The 25,000-nt window shown below is 49.6% G+C and overlaps 2 protein-coding genes across 2 annotated transcripts in view; both read left to right on the top strand.

Annotated features, from left to right (window-relative positions):
* The window catches only part of LOC121329023 (dnaJ homolog subfamily C member 11), an 83,160-nt gene extending 58,800 nt beyond the window's left edge, over window positions 1–24,360 (top strand). Inside the window, exons 15-16 of the mRNA XM_041274223.1 lie at window positions 23,687–23,816; window positions 24,048–24,360. Coding sequence (XP_041130157.1) covers window positions 23,687–23,816; window positions 24,048–24,073 — 156 coding nt within the window. The 3' untranslated portion in view covers window positions 24,074–24,360. The remainder of the gene's footprint in view (window positions 1–23,686; window positions 23,817–24,047) is intronic.
* On the top strand, window positions 668–23,476 carry LOC121328535 (dnaJ homolog subfamily C member 11-like). Its single transcript, XM_041273241.1, has 14 exons — window positions 668–814; window positions 7,121–7,250; window positions 8,282–8,355; window positions 8,849–8,950; window positions 9,074–9,202; window positions 11,092–11,214; window positions 11,526–11,599; window positions 12,096–12,285; window positions 12,644–12,729; window positions 12,932–13,048; window positions 15,604–15,759; window positions 15,849–15,936; window positions 16,588–16,642; window positions 23,316–23,476. Exons 1-14 carry the CDS (start codon window positions 743–745, stop codon window positions 23,474–23,476), a joined length of 1,557 nt encoding a protein of 518 aa, XP_041129175.1. The 5' UTR covers window positions 668–742.
* Window positions 24,361–25,000: the final 640 nt, after the last annotated feature.

Below are 25,000 nucleotides of genomic sequence, written 5' to 3'. Positions count from 1 at the left end.
GGGACCGGATCCCCGTCCCTTTGAACCCGAAGACAGGAGCACTGCTTCCCAAAACCACGCAGGCGCTCAGCTGCTCATCAGTGTTGCTAAAGGGAGGATGCATTTCTCCAGCCAAAGTCACCGCTGCTGTCCTGGCTGCAGCGTGAGCAGATCTGTGCGTGTGCTCCCTCGCTCCAGCGTGGGCCTCATGCAAACCGAGTCAACATTGCGAGCTCTTCTGAGTTATTAACCCGGTGCAGGCGCGGTCACAAGACACTCTCACCTGCAAAACAAGTACATGCATTAACACCATTTACTGCAGGTTTACTGCACGCATTTTAACCCTAATTAAAAGCAGACACAATGGCGAGCGAAGTGTAACTTTCAGCAGAAGCCGCGGTGCTCATAAGCCTGGCATTATTAAACTGACTGCCCCGAAGCCTTGCACAGGTCCTCGCTGGTCTGCCTGGACTGATCCCCGCGGCACCGCATCCCACAGCCCGACCTTCCTCTGAGGCAGGCGGTCCAGGAGCCGCGGAGCTGCAGAGACCCTTACCCACCCGAGCCGCTGTGGAGCGGTACACTCGTGTCACTTTCCTGCGGGTTTTTTTTTTTTTTTAATCCTTGTTTCCTGTTTTTGTCATCCAGTCCAGCAGGTGGCACTGAGAGCCTCGCCGGACTGAACCGCTCGGCGGCGGCGGCGACTCCACCATCACCCCTCCACGAAGGAGGAGCGTCGCGGCGGGGTTGAAAGGGTGCGGACATGGCGGCGGCCTTGTCGGACGAGCCGGTTGATAACGACGATTATTATTCGCTGCTGAACGTCAGGAGAGAGGTGAGAGCCGCGGCGTGGCAGGGCGCACGGCTCGGGTCCGACCCGGCGCGCCCACGAGTGTTTCCACGCGTTTCCACGCCGGGTAAACGCGGTGACCCGAGTATCATTCAGGCAGCGCTCAGGGGCGAGCCTCTGCCTGCACCGCTATCGATACAGCATTAACAACGAAACACTGTCTACTGCCGTCATTAACCTGGCCGAGCTCTCGCTGCTGTAACCAGCAAGACTGCATAGCGCTGACACTGACACTGACATTAACACACACACTGCACACTGACACACACACACACACACACACACACACACACTGCACACTGACACACTGCACACTGACACACACACACTGACACTAACACACACACACTAACACACTGACACTAACACACACACTGCACACTGACACACACTACACACTGACACTAACACACACACACTGCACACTGACACACACTACACACTGACACTAACACACACACACTGCACACTGACACACACACACACACACACACTGCACACTGACACTGACACACACACACACTGACACTAACACACACACACACACACTGCACACTAACACACACACACACACACGACTGCCACTGCCCACTACACACATGTGTACCTGACACTGACTGTGCACTGTGTGTGTGACACCCACACACTACACACTGACACTAACACACACACTGCACACTGACAGACTGTGTGTAGACACTGCACACTGACACCTACACACACACACTGCACACTGACACTACACGACACACTGCACACTTGACACTAACACACACTGACGTGTGACTGTGATGTGTACACACTGTGCACACTACACACTGCACACTAACACACACACACTGCACACTGCACACACACACACACACACACACACTGCACACTGACACTACACACACTGCACACTGCACACACACACACACACACTGCACACACACTACACACTGACACAACACACACTGCACACTACACACACACACTGCACACACACTACACACTAACACACACACACACACCACACCCCCTGCACACTGACACACACTACACTTGCCATTGTGATGCACACACTGCACACTGCCACTAACACCACCACTGCCACTGTGACACTGACACTGCACACTGCACACTGTACACTGTGTTGTAGTGTACACACTGCACACTGACACTGACACACACACACAACTACATGTGTACACACTGTGACAGGTGTGCACACTGCACGTGTGACTTGTGTGTGACACACCCTGTGGGTGACTGGTGTGCACTGCACACTGCACACACACACTGCACACACACACACCCACACACACACACTGCACACTGCACACTACACACTGCACACTGCACACACACTGCACACTACACACTGCACACACACACACACTGCACACTACACACACACTACACACTGACACTAACACACACACACACACACACACACTAACACACACACACACTGCACACACACACACACACACACACTGCACACTGCACACACACACACTGCACACTGACACTAACACACACTGCACACTGCACACTACACACACACTGCACACTGCAACACACTACACACACACACACACACACACACTGACACTAACACACACACACTGCACACTGCACACTGCACACTACACACTGACACAACACACACTGCACACTGCACACTGCACACTACACACACTAACACACACTGCACACTGACACACACTGCACACTACACACACACACACTACACACTGCACACTGCACACTGACACACACACACTGCACACTGCACACTGCACACTACACACACACACACACTGCACACACACACTGCACACTACACACTGACACACACACACACACACTGCACACACACACACACACACACACACACACACACTACACACTGCACACACTGCACACTACACACTAACACACACTGCACACTACACACTGCACACTGCACACTATACACTGCACACTGCACACACACACACACTAACACACACTGACACACTGCACACACACACACACTACACACTGACACACACTACACACTGCACTACACGGTGTGTACCTGCACACTGACACATTGTGACCACTACACGTGCAACACTGTTGTATTTGTGGACTACACATTGTGTGTGACAACACTGACACACTGACACAACATTGTTTGCGTGTGGCACACGTGGACACACATTTTGTGCACGTTGTGATACACACTGCACACTGTGACTACCACTGCACACGTACCACTGCACACTGCACACACTGCACACTACACACATTGCACACTACACACTGCACACTACACACTACACACTGACACTCACACACACACTGCACACTGCACACTACACACTGCACACACGGTGAATTTGTGTGCCTCACGTGGTAACACTGTGTGACGTGTGACGTGTGACGTGTGATTGTGTGACGTGTGTGTGACTGTGACACTGTGTGACTGTGTGACGTGTACACTGTGGTGACGTGTGACGTGTGACTGTGTGTAACAACACTACGGTGTGATGTACACACGTGTGACGTGTCACCTAACACACACACACGTGGTGTGTGACTGTGACTGTTACACATGTGTGTTGTGTGTGCACACTGTGACGTGTGATTGTGACGTGTGCACACTGTGTGTTGTGCGTGGAACACGTGCACACCTGCTGACCTTGATGTGTGCGTGTGAATTGTGTGTGATGTGTCTACGGTGTGTGTGACGGTGTTGTGTACTGCACACACACACACACACACACTGCACACACACACACTGACACACACTGACACTGACACACACCTCACACTGCACACTACACACTGCACACACACACACACACTGACACTAACACACACACACTGCACACACACACTGCACACACACACACAGTGATACACACACACACACACGCACACGCTGTGTTTCAATATCTAATTTGGTTAAAGTAAATTAGTAAACAAATAAATATATGCATGCTAATTAGCTTGTGGATGCCGTGGCAAATAAATATCGGTTTAATTAAAATCTGACGAGCCTGTAAATACAGTGCCTGTATTATTCAGCTCATGCGGTGACTGGCAGGTGAGAGAGACAGTGAGTGTGAGATAGCGTGTGTGTGTGAGAGAGAGTGAGTGAGATAGCGTGTGTGTGTGTGTGTGTGAGAGAGTGTGTGTGACAACACACCACACGCTCTCACCTACCCTACGCACACACACAGACACACACAACTCTGTCTCTGTGTGTGTGAGAGAGATAGAGAGTGAGTGTGGTCCTCTGTGTGAGACAGAGAGATTGTGTGGTGTTCTGTGTGAGAGAGAGAGAGAGCTCTCTCTCTCACACCTGACAGACTATGGGTGTGACTACCTCACACTCGGAGTGTGTGTGTGGTGTGTGTGTGAGAGAGAGAGAGAGTGTGAGTGTGTGTGTGTGTGAGAGAGAGAGAGTGTGGGTCTGTGTGAGAGAGAGTGTGTGAGAGTGTGTGTGTGTGAGAGTGTGTGTGTGAGAGAGAGAGAGTGTGTGGGTGTGTGTGAGAGAGAGAGAGTGTGTGTGGGTGTGTGAGAGAGAGAGAGTGTGTGTGATGAGAGTGTAGAGAGAGAGAGTGTGGGTGTTGTGCCACTACTCTCTCACAGAGAGAGAGTGGGGTGTGTGTGGCTCTGTGTGTGTGTGTGAGAGAGAGTGTGTGTGTGTGAGAGACACACAACTGTGTGAGAGAAGAGAGCGTGTGTCTGGGTGTGTGTGTGACAGACAGACTCTGATGTCACCACCCAGACAGACACTGTGTCTCTTGTGTCACAGTGTTGAGATCGTGTGTCATGGGTGTGTGAGAGAGAGAGAGTGTGTGGGTGTGTGTGTGAGAGAGAGTGTGTGAGTGTGTGTGAGTGTGAGATAGTGTGTGTGTGTGTGAGAGAGAGTGTGTGTGTGTGAGTGAGTGTGAGAGAGAGTGTGTGTGTGTGTGTGAGTGTGAGTGTGTGAGAGTGGTGTGTGTGTGTGTGTGAGAGAGAGTGTGAGAGAGAGTGTGTGTGTGTGTGAGAGTGAGTGTGTGTGAGAGTGTGTGTGTGTGTGAGAGTGAGTGTGTGTTATGGCTGTCACTTGGTTTAATTCTCCCGTAGTAATTGAAAATATCTTTGTGTTTTTAATCTCCTGGGTGATCGTAATAAAATAAAACACATTCAAAATGCCCTCCTCATGTTCACATCAGAAGCTAATGCTCTCTGAAGCGTTTATTCATTCTCAGGGGTTAGAGAAAGCACTGGGCTGCAGTGTGGAAGGCAGTGGGTTTGAGGAGCTCAGTGGTTAGATAAAGAAAGCGCTGGGCTGCAGTGTGGAAGGCAGTGGGTTTGAGTAGCTCAGTGGTTAGAGAAAGCGCTGGGCTGCAGTGTGGAAGGCAGTGGGTTTGAGGAGCTCAGTGGTTAGAGAAAGCGCTGGGCTGCAGTGTGGAAGGCAGTGGGTTTGAGGAGCTCAGTGGTTAGAGAAAGTGCTGGGCTGCAGTGTGGAAGGCAGTGGGTTTGAGGAGCTCAGTGGTTAGAGAAAGAAAGCGCTGGGCTGCAGTGTGGAAGGCAGTGGGTTTGAGTAGCTCAGTGGTTAGAGAAAGCGCTGGGCTGCAGTGTGGAAGGCAGTGGGTTTGAGGAGCTCAGTGGTTAGAAAGAAAGCGCTGGGCTGCAGTGTGGAAGGCAGTGGGTTTGAGGAGCTCAGTGGTTAGAGAAAGCGCTGGGCTGCAGTGTGGAAGGCAGTGGGTTTGAGGAGCTCAGTGGTTAGAGAAAGCGCTGGGCTGCAGTGTGGAAGGCAGTGGGTTTGAGGAGCTCAGTGGTTAGAGAAAGCGCTGGGCTGCAGTGTGGAAGGCAGTGGGTTTGAGGAGCTCAGTGGTTAGAGAAAGAAAGCGCTGGGCTGCAGTGTGGAAGGCAGTGGGTTTGAGTAGCTCAGTGGTTAGAGAAAGCGCTGGGCTGCAGTGTGGAAGGCAGTGGGTTTGAGTTAGCTCAGTGGTTAGAGAAAGCGCTGGGCTGCAGTGTGGAAGGCAGTGGGTTTGAGGAGCTCAGTGGTTTAGAGAAAGCGCTGGGCTGCAGTGTGGAAGGCAGTGGGTTTGAGTAGCTCAGTGGATAGAGAAAGCGCTGGGCTGCAGTGTGGAAGACAGCGTGTTTGAGGAGCTCAGTGGTTAGATAGAAAGCGCTGGGCTGCAGTGTGGAAGGCAGTGGGTTTGAGTAGCTCAGTGGTTAGAGAAAGCGCTGGGCTGCAGTGTGGAAGGCAGTGGGTTTGAGGAGCTCAGTGGTTAGATAAAGAAAGCGCTGGGCTGCAGTGTGGAAGGCAGTGGGTTTGAGGAGCTCAGTGGTTAGAGAAAGCGCTGGGCTGCAGTGTGGAAGGCAGTGGGTTTGAGTAGCTCAGTGGTTAGAGAAAGCGCTTGGCTGCAGTGTGGAAGGCAGTGGGTTTGAGCTGCAGTGGTAGAGAAAGGCTGCAGTGTGGAAGGCAGTGGGTTTGAGTAGCTCAGTGGTTAGATAAAGAAAGCGCTGGGCTGCAGTGTGGAAGGCAGTGGGTTTGAGGAGCTCAGTGGTTAGATAAAGAAAGCGCTGGGCTGCAGTGTGGAAGGCAGTGGGTTTGAGTAGCTCAGTGGTTAGAGAAAGCGCTGGGCTGCAGTGTGGAAGGCAGTGGGTTTGAGTAGCTCAGTGGTTAGATAAAGAAAGCGCTGGGCTGCAGTGTGGAAGGCAGTGGGTTTGAGGAGCTCAGTGGTTAGAGAAAGCGCTGGGCTGCAGTGTGGAAGGCAGTGGGTTTGAGGAGCTCAGTGGTTAGAGAAAGCGCTGGGCTGCAGTGTGGAAGGCAGTGGGTTTGAGGAGCTCAGTGGTTAGAGAAAGCGCTGGGCTGCAGTGTGGAAGGCAGTGGGTTTGAGGAGGTCAGTGCGACCCGACGGCAAGACACCTTCCGTCATGCCCCAAACTCCTCGAGTCATCCAATCTCTTTCTTTCGATCCCGACGTCACACCCACCTTCCGTCACCCAAACTCACCAGTCACCAATCTCTTTTCGCGACCCGACGTCCACCTACGTGTCACCAACCCCGAGTGGTTAGAGCGCTGGGCTGCAGTGTGGAAGGCAGTGGGTTTGAGGAGCTCAGTGGTTAGAGAAAGCGCTGGGCTGCAGTGTGGAAGGCAGTGGGTTTGAGGAGCTCAGTGGTTAGAGAAAGCGCTGGGCTGCAGTGTGGAAGGCAGTGGGTTTGAGTGGCTCAGTGGTTAGAGAGCTGGGCTGCAGTGTGTTTAAGTGGCTCAGTTTTCTAGTTCCTGTTCTCTCTCCCCCCCCCACCCCCCTCAGGCCACCCATGATGAGCTGAAGGCTTCGTACCGGAGGCTGTGTGTGCTGTACCACCCTGACAAGCACCGGGACCCAGAGCTGAAGAGCCAGGCAGAGCTGCTGTTTAACCTGGTGCACCAGGCTTACACCGGTGAGACCTGAGCTGCACCCCCCTAAAAACAACAACACAGAGCCCAGTCTAACGCTTTACAAACCAGCCCTGCACCCCCCTAAAAACAACAACACAGAGCCCAGTCTAACGCTTTACAAACCAGCCCTGCACCCCCCAAAAAACAACAACACAGAGCCCAATCTAACGCTTTACAAACCAGCCCTGCACCCCCCTAAAAACAACAACACAGAGCCCAGTCTAACGCTTTACAAACCAGCCCTGAACACCCCCCAAAAAACAACAACACAGAGCCCAGTCTAACGCTTTACAAACCAGCCCTGCACCCCCCTAAAAACAACAACACAGAGCCCAGTCTAACGCTTTACAAACCAGCCCTGCACCCCCCTAAAAACAACAACACAGAGCCCAGTCTAACGCTTTACAAACCAGCCCTGCACCCCCCTAAAAACAACAACACAGAGCCCAGTCTAACGCTTTACAAACCAGCCCTGCACCCCCCCTAAAAACAACAACACAGAGCCCAATCTAACACTTTACAGGCCAGCCCTGCACCCCCCTAAAAACAACAACACAGAGCCCAATCTAACGCTTTACAAACCAGCCCTGCACCCCCCTAAAAACAACAACACAGAGCCCAATCTAACGCTTTACAGGCCAGCCCTGCACCCCCCCTAAAAACAACAACACAGAGCCCAGTCTAACGCTTTACAGGCGAGGGGCCTCTCTGTCCACCGGGCTCGTTTACGAGTGAGGAAGCAGCTGCTGGGTTTGTGACGGTCGCTGCTTTTCTTCGACTCTGTGGAGAGCAGCGATCCACACAGACCCAAGCAGCTGTTTCTTCACTCTGAACGGTAAATGGACTCCAGCGACCCTCCCCTGTGGAGAGAGCTTGCTCCCAGTAATGGAATAATAATAATAATAATAATAATAATAATAATAATAGTCTGCTCTGGTAGCACCCCCCTGCAGATGATGGTGCTGTGGACTGCTCTCACAGGTCTTGTCTTGTGTGGGAGGGAGTCTCACCTCGCTGCCTTGTGTATCTGCAGTGCTCAGCGACCCCCAGTCCAGGGCTATCTATGACATCTATGGCAAGAGAGGGCTGGAGGTGGAGGGGTGGGAGGTAAGTGGCAAGAAGAAATCAGACTCCCATTGCAGGGCAACGTGAGCCAGCCCAGGATTCACACCCTGGCAGTGTGGTAATAATAATAATAATAATAATAATAACACTCCCATTTGTCTTGAGAAAGAGGATGTTTGTGCCGGTGATCAGGAACGCTGCTGAGCGATAGAACAGGTGTTAGAATTTATTATACTGGAGACTGGGTTTCTAGGGTTGACTTTATCTTCAAAACAACTTGAGGGAAAATAAATTTACCATGTGTTACAATAAAACAGGGAAGGCAATAAGACTCCTGTTGCACAGCAGTTTCACCCAGTCCCCATGTTTTACTTCATGCTTCATCAGCCCCAGTGTGTCAGGAATGGATCAGACTGCTCCGCGACGGGACTGTCGTTCCCATCCCTGGCCTGCGTTGCTGGTTGATCAGTCTCTGTAGCTGAGCTGAGGTTGTGATGGTGATGGTGATGATGGTGGTGGTGGTGTGTGTTTGCAGGTGGTGGAGAGGAAGAGGACCCCAGCGGAGATCCGGGAGGAGTTTGAGCGTCTGCAGAGGGAGAGAGACGAGAGGAGACTGCAGCACAGGACCAACCCCAAGGTATTGGGGAGGGGAGGGGGGCGGGTTTCATTTCAAAAGGTTTGCTCTCTTGAATGGAGATGTGTAGAAGCCTTCCTCTTCACTGTGTTTCACTCCCCACCCCTTGCTCCCTGCCCTCCCCAGGGTACGATCAGCGTGGGCGTGGATGCCACAGACCTGTTCGATCGCTACGACGAGGACTATGAAGAGATTCCAGGGGGCGGATTCCCACACATTGAAATTAACAGGATGCACATCTCCCAGTCCATAGAGGTACTGCAGAGAGCACACACACACACATCTCCCAGTCCATAGAGGTACTGCAGAGAGCACACACACACACATCTCCCAGTCCATAGAGGTACTGCAGAGAGCACACACACACACATCTCCCAGTCCATAGAGGTACTGCAGAGAACACACACACACACATCTCCCAGTCCATAGAGGTACTGCAGAGACACACACACACACATCTCCCAGTCCATAGAGGTACTGCAGAGAGCACACACACACACATCTCCCAGTCCATAGAGGTACTGCAGAGAGCACACACACACACACATCTCCCAGTCCATAGAGGTACTGCAGAGAGCACACACACACACACACATCTCCCAGTCCATAGAGGTACTGCAGAGAGCACACACACACACATCTCCCAGTCCATAGAGGTACTGCAGAGAGCACACACACACACATCTCCCAGTCCATAGAGGTACTGCAGAGAGCACACACACACACATCTCCCAGTCCATAGAGGTACTGCAGAGAACACACACACACACACATCTCCCAGTCCATAGAGGTACTGCAGAGAGCACACACACACACATCTCCCAGTCCATAGAGGTACTGCAGAGACACACACACACACATCTCCCAGTCCATAGAGGTACTGCAGAGAGCACACACACACACATCTCCCAGGCCTATAGAGGTACTGCAGAGAGCACACACACACACATCTCCCAGTCCATAGAGGTACTGCAGAGAACACACACACACACATCTCCCAGTCCATAGAGGTACTGCAGAGAACACACACACACACATCTCCCAGTCCATAGAGGTACTGCAGAGAGCACACACACACACACATCTCCCAGTCCATAGAGGTACTGCAGAGAGCACACACACACACATCTCCCAGTCCATAGAGGTACTGCAGAGAGCACACACACACACATCTCCCAGTCCATAGAGGTACTGCAGAGAGCACACACACACACATCTCCCAGTCCATAGAGGTACTGCAGAGAACACAACACACACACACACATCTCCCAGTCCATAGAGGTACTGCAGAGAGCACACACACACACATCTCCCAGTCCATAGAGGTACTGCAGAGAACACACACACACACACACATCTCCCAGTCCATAGAGGTACTGCAGAGAGCACACACACACACATCTCCCAGTCCATAGAGGTACTGCAGAGAACACACACACACACATCTCCCAGTCCATAGAGGTACTGCAGAGAACACACACACACACACATCTCCCAGTCCATAGAGGTACTGCAGAGAGCACACACACACACATCTCCCAGTCCATAGAGGTACTGCAGAGAACACACACACACACATCTCCCAGTCCATAGAGGTACTGCAGAGAGCACACACACACACATCTCCCAGTCCATAGAGGTACTGCAGAGAGCACACACACACACATCTCCCAGTCCATAGAGGTACTGCAGAGACACACACACACACATCTCCCAGTCCATAGAGGTACTGCAGAGAGCACACACACACACATCTCCCAGTCCATAGAGGTACTGCAGAGAACACACACACACACATCTCCCAGTCCATAGAGGTACTGCAGAGAGCACACACACACACATCTCCCAGTCCATAGAGGTACTGCAGAGAACACACACACACACACACATCTCCCAGTCCATAGAGGTACTGCAGAGAACACACACACACACATCTCCCAGTCCATAGAGGTACTGCAGAGAGCACACACACACACACACATCTCCCAGTCCATAGAGGTACTGCAGAGAACACACACACACATGCACTCACACAGCACAGCAAAGGGATCATCCTGTCAACTTCACACTTTCATTAAATTTTGATGGACTGGATACTAATGTTTGTTTGTTTGTTTGTTCATTCCTCTGTTTCTCTCCGCTAGGCTCCGCTCACCACCACAGACACGGCCATCCTCTCAGGATCCCTGACCACTCAGAATGGGAACGGGGGCGGGACCATCAACATGGCGATCAGGAGGGTGACTTCCACCAAGGGCTGGGGAGAGGTACGCAGAGAGAGGGGGGGAGGGAGGGGAGAGAGGAGAGAGAGAGAGAGAGAGAGAGACACAGAGAAAGAGAGAGAGAGACAGACAGAGAACGACACAGAGAGAGAGACATAGAGAGGCTCTCTCCTCCATGACAGACAGAGAGAGGGAGAGAGAGGGGGGGGGTGCAGCTCCTGTGTGTTGATGGCAGTGTTGTTTTGGGGAGGGAGGGGGTGCAGCTCCTGTGTGTTGATGGCAGTGTTGTTTTGGGGGGGGGGTGCAGCTCCTGTGTGTTGATGGCAGTGTTTGTTTTTCTCTTTCTTGCTGAGCAGCTGGAGCTGGGCGCGGGGGACACGCACGGGCCCCTCTTCGGCATGAAGATGTTCCGGAACCTCACGCCTCGCTGGTCAGTACCCGTCCTGCACATTGCCCTGCTGAGCGGCTCCGCGGTGCGAAGGGCTGCCTTGTAAAAGAGCTGCGCTGTGTGGTGACAGTGACGGCTGGAAGCTGCCAGTCACTGTCGTTGAGTTTCAGCATCCTGTTCTCCTGAGATTCATAACCAGCCCTGTTAGGATTAACAGACCAAGGGGTCCAGAGAGCCCGACTGAGCAGCACATCACACTACTCTAATCCAGGAGCTGAAAAAGAACAAAGGAGCCACACTGTATAATTGCTGTCTAATTGTCACAGCTGCACAGCGCGTGCAGTGTGCTTCGTACACTGGTACCTTCCTGTACACTCTCTCTCAGTGTTAAACATGTAGCATATGTGTGATAATGTCATCACTGCGGTCTTCTGTAATAATGTAACGCCCTCGATGAAAGAGATGACCCTGGAGTTCCACTATCCCCTTCAATTCTAACCCTCTCCCCCCCTCTCCCTCCCCCTCTCTCTGTCTCCAGTTTCCTGACGACTCATTGCGCGCTGCAGGTCTCTTCCCACGGTGTTCGGCCCGGCCTCACCACTCTCCTGGCACGACACCTCGACAAGAACACCATGGGGTACTTGCAGTGGCGCTGGGGCACCCAGTCTGCCATGAACACCAGCATCGTCAGGGACACCAAGAGCAGCCACCTCACCTTCGCACTGCAGGTGGAGAGGGGAGAGACTCCCGTTGCATAGCAGTTTCATCCATTCCTGGTTTCACTATGAGTTTAATAAGGCACACCTGAGCTTGGTACCCAGACACACTGGGGCTGATCAAGCTGCTAGTAAAACCTGGACTGGGGGGGACACTGCTAGTAAAACCTGGACTGGGGGGGACACTGCTAGTAAAACCTGGACTGGGGGACACTGCTAGTAAAACCTGGACTGGGGGGGACACTGCTAGTAAAACCTGGACTGGGGGACACTGCTAGTAAAACCTGGACTGGGGGGACACTGCTAGTAAAACCTGGACTGGGGGACACTGCTTTCCATCGCTGCACTAATATGGCTCATGTGTCCACAGCTCGGGATCCCTCACTGCTTCATGATGCTCAGCTACCAGTACAAGTTCCAGGACGAGGATCAGACTAAAGTCAAGGGCTCCCTGAAGTAAGTGCCCCAGCTAAACCAACACAAAACACAGTGAAAGAAGAGAAGAGACGCCCGTCACACGACACAGTGACGGCTTGCAACAGACAGCAGCACTGAGAGGATGCAGCCGGCTCCCATTTCTGTGATGGTTGATCCTGTGGTATTCACTAACGCAGTGCTGTGTGTGTGTGATGTCTGTCTGTCTGTCTGTGTGTTGCAGGGCTGGATTCTTCGGTACTGTCCTGGAGTACGGTGTGGAGCAGAAGATCAGTCGGCACAGTGTTCTGGGGGCCACAGTCAGTGTTGGGGTACCCCAGGGGGTCTCCCTCAAAATCAAGTAAATGCTCTCTCTCTCTCTCTCTCTCTCTCTCTCTCTCTCTCTGCTCTCTGAAGAGAGAGAGACGTCCAAATTCTGTGTCAGCTGATTAAGTCCATCGACTCTTTCTCTGCAGAAGAACAAGTCGTCCATTCTAGCCTGTGTCTCCTCTCTCTCTGCAGTTGAACAGTCAGTCCTAATTCAGGTGTGGTGTCTGTCTCTCTCTCTCTCTCTCTCTGCAGGTTGAACAGTCAGTCCTAATTCAGTGTAGCTGTGTCTCCTGTCTCTCTCTCTCTGCAGGTTGAACAGTCAGTCCTAATTCAGTGTAGCTGTGTCTCCTCTCTCTCTCTCTCTGCAGGTTGAACAGAGTCAGTCCTAATTCAGTGTAGCTGTGTCTCCTCTCTCTCTCTCTGCAGGTTGAACAGAGTCAGTCCTAATTCAGTGTAGCTGTGTCTCCTCTCTCTCTCTCTCTGTCACATCGACAACAGAGGAGAGAGCTTGTGTTAGAAAAGAGAGAAAGAGTCTCTCAACTTTGACATTACAGATGTCAGGATTAAGTCCACATCATCTGTCTCTCTCTCTCTCTCTCTCTCTCTCTCTCTCCTCTCTCTCTCTCTCTCTCGATAAACTTGTTCAAGTCAGGATCGACACAGAAGAACAGAGACGAGGCAGACGTCCAGTCCTAATAAGGCACAGTCACAACCACACAGTCTCTCTCTCTCTCTCTCTCTCTCTCTCTCTCTCTCTCATAGTAAGAAGACTCCACCCCTTGTGTCAGCAGGCTTTGACCCACTAGTCAACGAATGTCATGAAAGTCACATCGAGTCCACAGACTCCCTCCTCTCTCTCTCTCTCTCTCTCTGCAGGTTGAACACAGTCAGTCCTAATTCAGTGTAGCTGTGTCTCCTCTGAGAGAAGAAGTGGGAGACGTCCCAACTTCATGTAACTGCAGGGTCACATCGACACATAGGAGAGATAGACAGTCGTCCAACTTTCCAGTCAGGATTAAGTCACCTCGACAGTGTGTCCTCAGTGTCCAACTTGTGTCAGTCAGGATTAAGTCACATCGACACAGCTACAAGAACTTGCAGGAGAGAGAACTTCCAACAGACGTCGACTTTCAGTCAGGTTAAGTCACAGTCTTAAGTCTCATTTCGAGTCGAGATGTAGCGTCATATCTTGACATTAAGTCAGAGACGTGCACTGGAAGAGGTCAAGTCAGAGAAACCTGGTAGTCACAGACTCTCAGAAAACACTGAACCAAAGCCGCTTTGAAGGCAGGTTACAGGATCAGAGGCATTCGTCCCCCAACTTTGTGCAGTCAGTCATTATGTATCCAGTCATCGACCACTCCTCTCTCTCTCTCTCTCTCTCTCTGCAGGTTGAACACAGTCAGTCCTAATTCAGTGTAGCTGTGTCTCTCTCTCTCTCTCTCTGCAGGTTGAACACAGTCAGTCCTAATTCAGTGTAGCTGTGTCTCCTGTCTCTCTCTCTGCAGGTTGAACAGAGTCAGTCCTAATTCAGTGTAGCTGTGTCTCCTGTCTCTCTCTCTGCAGGTTGAACAGAGTCAGTCCTAATTCAGTGTAGCTGTGTCTCCTCTCTCTCTCTCTGCAGGTTGAACACAGTCAGTCCTAATTCAGTGTAGCTGTGTCTCCTCTCTCTCTCTCTCTCTCTGCAGGTGAACACACAGTCAGTCCTAATTCACATAGCTGTGACGCCTCCTGTCCTCCATCTGACGTACTGCAGGACAGACATCAGAGTCCGAATTATCTGTGTCTCTGTCTCTCTCTCTCTCTCTCTCTGCAGGTTGAACACAGTCAGTCCTAATTCAGTGTAGCTGTCTCTCTCTCTCTCTCTCTCTCTGCAGGTTGAACAGAGTCAGTCCTAATTCAGTGTAGCTGTGTCTCCTCTCTCTCTCTCTGCAGGTTGAACAGTCAGTCCTAATTCAGTGTAGCTGTGTCTCCTCTCTCTCTCTCTCTCCTCAGAGCAGGGATAGAGTGAGAGTCGTCCTAACTTCTGTCAGTCAGCTGTCCAGACGTCAGGAAGGTACACTCGACACAGGACAGAAGAGGAGACGTCTCACTTCTCTCAGTGCAGGTTGAAGACTCCACAGGTCGAACAGAGTCATCCCTAATTCAGTGTATCTTGCTGTGTCTCATGTCACTCTCTCTCTCTCTGCTCTGTTGAACAGTCAGTGACAGAGCAGGCCTGTGTTCAGTGTAGATTGAGGCTCACATCTCAGTCCAGTGCAGACAGAGAGAGTCGTCCAATTCAGTGTAAGTTGTGTCTGTCTCTCTCTCTCTCTCTCTCTCTCTGCAGGTTGAACAGAGTCAGTCCTAATTCAGTGTAGCTGTGTCTCTCTCTCTCTCTCTCTCTGCAGGTTGAACAGAGTCAGTCCTAATTCAGTGTAGCTGTGTCTCTCTCTCTCTCTCTCTGCAGGTTGAACAGAGTCAGTCCTAATTCAGTGTAGCTGTGTCTCTCTCTCTCTCTCTCTCTCTGCAGGTTGAACACAGTCAGTCCTAATTCAGTGTAGCTGTGTCTCCTCTCTCTCTCTCTCTCTCTCTCTCTCTCTGCAGGTTGAACAGAGCCAGTCAGACGTACTTCTTTCCGATGCACCTGACAGATCAGCTCCTCCCCAGCGCTGTGTTCTATGCCACTGTGGGGCCTCTGGTTTTCTTCCTGGCGATGCAGAGGCTGGTTATCCAGCCCTACCTGAGTGCGCAGAAGGAGCAGTAAGGACTTGCCTCAGTTTTATTTTTTTTTTATACCTGTTTGTAGGTGTTTGTGTTTCCGTGGTGACTGAGCCTGTGTCTCTGCGCAGGGAGCTGGAGAAGCAGAGAGAGAGCTCATCCTCCGACATCGCCCGGAAGAAACAGGAGGCAGAGGCAGCCGTGAGTGTCCGTCTGTCTGTCTATCTATCTGTCTATCTATGTGTCTGTGTCTGTCTGTCTATCTGTCTAGCGATCTGTCTGTATCTATCTGTCTATGTGTGTGTGTGTCTGTCTATCTATCTGTTTCTGTATTTGTAGCTGTCTGTCTATCTATATATGTAGCTGTATATCTGTCTCTATCTCTCTATCTGTATATGTAGCTGTCTGTCTATCCCTATCTGCATCATGTTAAATCTGCTCACACCTCTCTATCTGCATACAAGTAGCTGTCATCTCTCTCATCGATCGTGTAGATACTCTCTGGCTCTATCTGTCTGTCTGCAGGAGTCACGGTGCTCGGATTTTCGAGTCAGTGTAGTCCCATTATGTGTAGTCACACCATCTAGCTGTCTGGTCTGATAGAGTCCAGCAAGAATAATACTGTAGAGAGCAGCTATATCTCGATTGTGATTGTAACGCGTCTCGTATACAAGCAGGATTTCAATACAGATACACCAGGTGTGCTGCATGCACATGTTTCTCTGTCTGTCCAGTCTGCTGTGTGAACACTGTGGGAGCAAATCTCAGGAGCTGTGTCAGTCTGATACACCAGTGTAGGAACACCTCTCAGGATTTCAGTACAGATACACCTGTGCTGCAACAACAGCTGTATCTCTCAACACCTCTCAGGAGTTCAATCAGATAGTGTGCTGCAGGAACACCTCTCAGGTCAATATGTACACCAGTGTGCTGCAGGAACACCTCTCAGGATTTCAATACAGATACACCTGTGCTGCACAACACCTCTCAGGATTTCAATACAGATACACCAGTGTGCTGCACAACACCTCTCAGGATTTCAATACAGATACACCAGTGTGCTGCACAACACCTCTCAGGATTTCAATACAGATACACCAGTGTGCTGCACAACACCTCTCAGGATTTCAATACAGATACACCAGTGTGCTGCACAACACCTCTCAGGATTTCAATACAGATACACCAGTGTGCTGCACAACACCTCTCAGGATTTCAATACAGATACACCAGTGTGCTGCACAACACCTCTCAGGATTTCAATACAGATACACCAGTGTGCTGCACAACACCTCTCAGGATTTCAATACAGATACACCAGTGTGCTGCACAACACCTCTCAGGATTAAGATACAGATACACCAGTGTGCTGAACACCTCTCAGGATTTCAGTACAAATACACCAGTGTGCTGCAGGAACACCTCTCAGGATTTCAATACAAATACACCAGTGTGCTGCACAACACCTCTCAGGATTTCAATACAGATACACCAGTGTGCTGCACAACACCTCTCAGGATTTCAATACAAATACACCAGTGTGCTGCACAACACCTCTCAGGATTTCAATACAGATACACCAGTGTGCTGCACAACACCTCTCAGGATTTCAATACAAATACACCAGTGTGCTGCACAACACCTCTCAGGATTTCAATACAGATACACCAGTGTGCTGCACAACACCTCTCAGGATTTCAATACAGATACACCAGTGTGCTGCACAACACCTCTCAGGATTTCAATACAGATACACCAGTGTGCTGCACAACACCTCTCAGGATTTCAATACAGATACACCAGTGTGCTGCACAACACCTCTCAGGATTTCAATACAGATACACCAGTGTGCTGCAGGAACACCTCTCAGGATTTCAATACAAATACACCAGTACAGATACACCAGTGTGCTGCACAACACCTCTCAGGATTTCAATAAGATACACCAGTGTGCTGCACAACACCTCTCAGGATTTCAATACAGATACACCAGTGTGCTGCACAACACCTCTCAGGATTTCAGTACAGATACACCAGTGTGCTGCAGGAACACCTCTCAGGATTTCAGTACAGATACACCAGTGTGCTGCACAACACCTCTCAGGATTTCAATACAAATACACCAGTGTGCTGCACAACACCTCTCAGGATTTCAGTACAGATACACCAGTGTGCTGCACAACACCTCTCAGGATTTCAATACAGATACACCAGTGTGCTGCACAACACCTCTCAGGATTTCAATACAGATACACCAGTGTGCTGCACAACACCTCTCAGGATTTCAATACAGATACACCAGTGTGCTGCACAACACCTCTCAGGATTTCAATACAGATACACCAGTGTGCTGCACAACACCTCTCAGGATTTCAATACAAATACACCAGTGTGCTGCACAACACCTCTCAGGATTTCAATACACCAGTGTGCTGCACAACATACACCAGTGTGCTGCACAACACCTCTCAGGATTTCAATACAGATACACCAGTGTGCTGCACAACACCTCTCAGGATTTCAATACAGATACACCAGTGTGCTGCACAACACCTCTCAGGATTTCAATACAGATACACCAGTGTGCTGCACAACACCTCTCAGGATTTCAATACAGATACACCAGTGTGCTGCACAACACCTCTCAGGATTTCAATACAGATACACCAGTGTGCTGCACAACACCTCTCAGGATTTCAATACAAATACACCAGTGTGCTGCACAACACCTCTCAGGATTTCAATACAGATACACCAGTGTGCTGCACAACACCTCTCAGGATTTCAATACAGATACACCAGTGTGCTGCACAACACCTCTCAGGATTTCAATACAAATACACCAGTGTGCTGCACAACACCTCTCAGGATTTCAATACAGATACACCAGTGTGCTGCACAACACCTCTCAGGATTTCAATACAGATACACCAGCTGTGCTGCACAACACCTCTCAGGATTTCAATACAGATACACCAGTGTGCTGCACAACACCTCTCAGGATTTCAGTACAAATACACCAGTGTGCTGCACAACACCTCTCAGGATTTCAATACAGATACACCAGTGTGCTGCACAACACCTCTCAGGATTTCAATACAGATACACCAGTGTGCTGCACAACACCTCTCAGGATTTCAATACAGATACACCAGTGTGCTGCACAACACCTCTCAGGATTTCAATACAGATACACCAGTGTGCTGCAGGAACACCTCTCAGGATTTCAATACAGATACACCAGTGTGCTGCACAACACCTCTCAGGATTTCAATACAGATACACCAGTGTGCTGCACAACACCTCTCAGGATTTCAATACAGATACACCAGTGTGCTGCACAACACCTCTCAGGATTTCAATACAGATACACCAGTGTGCTGCACAACACCTCTCAGGATTTCAATACAGATACACCAGTGTGCTGCACAACACCTCTCAGGATTTCAATACAAATACACCAGTGTGCTGCACAACACCTCTCAGGATTTCAATACAGATACACCAGTGTGCTGCACAACACCTCTCAGGATTTCAATACAGATACACCAGTGTGCTGCACAACACCTCTCAGGATTTCAATACAGATACACCAGTGTGCTGCACAACACCTCTCAGGATTTCAATACAGATACACCAGTGTGCTGCACAACACCTCTCAGGATTTCAATACAGATACACCAGTGTGCTGCACAACACCTCTCAGGATTTAATACAGATACACCAGTGTGCTGCACAACACCTCTCAGGATTTCAATACAGATACACCAGTGTGCTGCACAACACCTCTCAGGATTTCAATACAGATACACCAGTGTGCTGCACAACACCTCTCAGGATTTCAATACAGATACACCAGTGTGCTGCACAACACCTCTCAGGATTTCAATACAGATACACCAGTGTGCTGCACAACACCTCTCAGGATTTCAATACAGATACACCAGTGTGCTGCACAACACCTCTCAGGATTTCAATACAGATACACCAGTGTGCTGCACAACACCTCTCAGGATTTCAATACAAATACACCAGTGTGCTGCACAACACCTCTCAGGATTTCAATACAGATACACCAGTGTGCTGCACAACACCTCTCAGGATTTCAATACAGATACACCAGTGTGCTGCACAACACCTCTCAGGATTTCAATACAGATACACCAGTGTGCTGCACAACACCTCTCAGGATTTCAATACAGATACACCAGTGTGCTGCACAACACCTCTCAGGATTTCAATACAGATACACCAGTGTGCTGCACAACACCTCTCAGGATTTCAATACAAATACACCAGTGTGCTGCACAACACCTCTCAGGATTTCAATACAAATACACCAGTGTGCTGCACAACACCTCTCAGGATTTCAATACAGATACACCAGTGTGCTGCACAACACCTCTCAGGATTTCAATACAGATACACCAGTGTGCTGCACAACACCTCTCAGGATTTCAATACAGATACACCAGTGTGCTGCACAACACCTCTCAGGATTTCAATACAGATACACCAGTGTGCTGCACAACACCTCTCAGGATTTCAATACAGATACACCAGTGTGCTGCACAACACCTCTCAGGATTTCAATACAGATACACCAGTGTGCTGCACAACACCTCTCAGGATTTCAATACAGATACACCAGTGTGCTCAACACCTCTCAGGATTTCAATACAGATACACCAGTGTGCTGCACAACACCTCTCAGGATTTCAATACAGATACACCAGTGTGCTGCACAACACCTCTCAGGATTTCAATACAGATACACCAGTGTGCTGCACAACACCTCTCAGGATTTCAATACAGATACACCAGTGTGCTGCACAACACCTCTCAGGATTTCAATACAGATACACCAGTGTGCTGCACAACACCTCTCAGGATTTCAATACAGATACACCAGTGTGTGCACAACACCTCTGATTTCAATGATACACCAGTGTGCTGCACAACACCTCTCAGGATTTCAATACAGATACACCAGTGTGCTGCACAACACCTCTCAGGATTTCAATACAAATACACCAGTGTGCTGCACAACACCTCTCAGGATTTCAATACAGATACACCAGTGTGCTGCACAACACCTCTCAGGATTTCAATACAGATACACCAGTGTGCTGCACAGGAACACCTCTCAGGATTTCAATACAGATACACCAGTGTGCTGCACAACACCTCTCAGGATTTCAATACAAATACACCAGTGTGCTGCACAACACCTCTCAGGATTTCAATACAGATACACCAGTGTGCTGCACAACACCTCTCAGGATTTCAATACAAATACACCAGTGTGCTGCACAACACCTCTCAGGATTTCAATACAGATACACCAGTGTGCTGCACAACACCTCTCAGGATTTCAATACAAATACACCAGTGTGCTGCACAACACCTCTCAGGATTTCAATACAGATACACCAGTGTGCTGCACAACACCTCTCAGGATTTCAATACAAATACACCAGTGTGCTGCACAACACCTCTCAGGATTTCAATACAGATACACCAGTGTGCTGCACAACACCTCTCAGGATTTCAATACAAATACACCAGTGTGCTGCACAACACCTCTCAGGATTTCAATACAGATACACCAGTGTGCTGCACAACACCTCTCAGGATTTCAATACAGATACACCAGTGTGCTGCACAACACCTCTCAGGATTTCAATACAAATACACCAGTGTGCTGCACAACACCTCTCAGGATTTCAATACAGATACACCAGTGTGCTGCACAACACCTCTCAGGATTTCAATACAGATACACCAGTGTGCTGCACAACACCTCTCAGGATTTCAATACAGATACACCAGTGTGCTGCACAACACCTCTCAGGATTTCAATACAGATACACCAGTGTGCTGCACAACACCTCTCAGGATTTCAATACAGATACACCAGTGTGCTGCACAACACCTCTCAGGATTTCAATACAAATACACCAGTGTGCTGCACAACACCTCTCAGGATTTCAATACAGATACACCAGTGTGCTGCACAACACCTCTCAGGATTTCAATACAGATACACCAGTGTGCTGCAGGAACACCTCTCAGGATTTCAATACAGATACACCAGTGTGCTGCACAACACCTCTCAGGATTTCAATACAGATACACCAGTGTGCTGCACAACACCTCTCAGGATTTCAATACAGATACACCAGTGTGCTGCACAACACCTCTCAGGATTTCAATACAGATACACCAGTGTGCTGCACAACACCTCTCAGGATTTCAATACAAATACACCAGTGTGCTGCACAACACCTCTCAGGATTTCAATACAGATACACCAGTGTGCTGCACAACACCTCTCAGGATTTCAATACAAATACACCAGTGTGCTGCACAACACCTCTCAGGATTTCAATACAGATACACCAGTGTGCTGCACAACACCTCTCAGGATTTCAATACAGATACACCAGTGTGCTGCACAACACCTCTCAGGATTTCAATACAGATACACCAGTGTGCTGCACAACACCTCTCAGGATTTCAATACAGATACACCAGTGTGCTGCACAACACCTCTCAGGATTTCAATACAGATACACCAGTGTGCTGCACAACACCTCTCAGGATTTCAATACAGATACACCAGTGTGCTGCACAACACCTCTCAGGATTTCAATACAGATACACCAGTGTGCTGCACAACACCTCTCAGGATTTCAATACAGATACACCAGTGTGCTGCACAACACCTCTCAGGATTTCAATACAGATACACCAGTGTGCTGCACAACACCTCTCAGGATTTCAATACAAATACACCAGTGTGCTGCAGGATTTCAATACAGATACACCAACACCTCTCAGGATTTCAATACAAATACACCAGTGTGCTGCACAACACCTCTCAGGATTTCAATACAGATACACCAGTGTGCTACCTCTCAGGATTTCAATACAAATACACCAGTGTGCTGCACAACACCTCTCAGGATTTCAATACAGATACACCAGTGTGCTGCACAACACCTCTCAGGATTTCTACAGATACACCAGTGTGCTGCACAACACCTCTCAGGATTTCAATACAGATACACCAGTGTGCTGCACAACACCTCTCAGGATTTCAATACACCAGCACAACACCTCTACACCAGTGTGCTGCAGAACACCTCTCAGGATTTCAATACAGATACACCAGTGTGCTGCAGGAACACCTCTCAGGATTTCAGTACAGATACACCAGTGTGCTCCTCTCTCTCAGGTTTCAATACGGTTCTGGTTTCTCTCCAGGGCTCCTCTCAGTGTTTTGATTTGGTTCTGGTTTCTCTCCAGGGCTCCTCTCAGTGTTTGATTTGGTTCTGGTTTCTCTCCAGGGCTCCTCTCAGTGTTTGATTTGGTTCTGGTTTCTCTCCAGGGCTCCTCTCAGTGTTTGATTTGGTTCTGGTTTCTCTCCAGGGCTCCTCTCAGTGTTTGATTTGGTTCTGGTTTCTCTCCAGGGCTCCTCTCAGTGTTTGATTCGGTTCTGGTTTCTCTCCAGGGCTCCTCTCAACGTTTGATTTGGTTCTGGTTTCTCTCCAGGGCTCCTCTCAGTGTTTGATTTGGTTCTGGTTTCTCCACAGGGCTCATCATCCTGAATGCTTGGTATGGGAAGTTTGTGACGGACACCAGCAGGAAGCAGGAGAAGGCGAAGGTGATCGATGTGACCGTGCCGCTGCAGTGCCTGGTGAAGGACTCCAAACTCATCCTCACAGAGGCATCCAAGGCAAGAGAAACTTCATGAGGGCTTCAACAGCAAACGCTGCCCCAACAAGTCTCTCTCGGTGTCTTCAGTGTGAATTCAATGGCATTGTGTGTAGAAGGCTGTATGCATACAGCGTTTAGTTGTACCTGGGTATAAGTAAGCATTGTAAATGGGTGATGTGTAGAAATGTTTCTCCTGGGGTTACACTCGGAGCTAACCCGCTCCCCCTCTCTCTCCTGCCCCCTGCAGTCTGGCTTGCCTGGGTTTTATGACCCCTGCGTTGGAGAGGAGAAGAGTCTCAAGGTGCTCTATCAGTTTAGAGGGGTGATGCACCAAAACCTGTCTGGAGACACAGAGGCACTCAGGATACCAAAGCAATGTGAGTGGCTTTATATACAGTTCTGTGTGTCTGTCTCTATCTCGACATCTCTGTCTGTCTGTCTCTGTCTCTCTACACACACACACACATAGCAAACCAGTTCCTCTCCTCTGTGCACGTTTCCCTGCAGTGTGCACAGCTAAAACCAGAGGCGCTTGTTTTGTTATAATTTTATTTTCATGAGAAGCAAGAGCTTTTAAGACATGTTGTCCTCTCCCCTTGTCCCTGCAGCTCACAGGATCGATGCAGACACTTAAGAGCCCGCAGGGTGAGGACATTAAGGGACGAGAGCATGGACAGAGAGAGAGAGAGACGGACTGGACTGGACTGCACAGCCAGCGAGCCTGCAGACTCCATGCTAGCACGCACACACACAGATGTGAACGCTTGTTGTTGCTCAAGTTGTTGTTGTTGTTGTTGTTGTTATTGTTGTGAAGGTGGGGATTCAGAGGCGCGGGGCACTTTCAGTAAACATGCAGACTGTACTGGGGATTTTACATGCAAATGAAATGAAGAGATACCAGTGGATGAGTTCAAACAAAAACACTGTGTTTGACATCTGTCTCTCTGTGTATGTGTGTGTGTGTGTGCCTGTCTGTATGTATGCGCGTGTGTGTCTGTCTGTATCTATGCTTGACCCTGCCCGGCCTCTTCAATATCAGGTTGGGTCAGTGTTTGTCCCAATCACAGACTGGAAGGCTTTTTAAACACTCAGTGAATGCAGGCGTACATGCTGATGCTGATGTGTGTTTGGGGTTCACACAGTTACAGTCTGCTCCTGCACAAGCTTTTAACCAACATTTTCACGAATGGGTTTTGTTTTTTTTGTATGTGTTCTGCGATGGCAGCACTGTCAGGGTATATATACCCCTTCTTGTGCACGCTGTTTTAAACTTTCTCTGTACATAACCAGAATGGAGATTTGGAGATTTCTGTCTGTGACTGAGAGCAGGGAACCCTGAGCAGTTGTCGTGCTGCTCTTCGGCCACTAGGTGTCACTGTTTCACACACCTTGACCGAAGAGAAAATTCACATCAGACATAGATGTTTGTTTAAAACCACTTCTATACATTTACAGCGTCATCAAGCACACAGGAGGACCCCAGCCTCGTATTTTAGTGCTGTCAGTGTTGACTGACACAGTGCTCAGGATTCCCTCAGTGTGGAATGACCCTGGCTGAATT

The sequence above is a fragment of the Polyodon spathula genome, chromosome 16 (genome assembly GCF_017654505.1).
Source record: "Polyodon spathula isolate WHYD16114869_AA chromosome 16, ASM1765450v1, whole genome shotgun sequence".
Taxonomy (NCBI): domain Eukaryota; kingdom Metazoa; phylum Chordata; class Actinopteri; order Acipenseriformes; family Polyodontidae; genus Polyodon; species Polyodon spathula.
The sequence above is the reverse complement of the archived record's forward strand: the minus strand, read 5'-3'. Positions and strand labels throughout refer to the sequence as shown.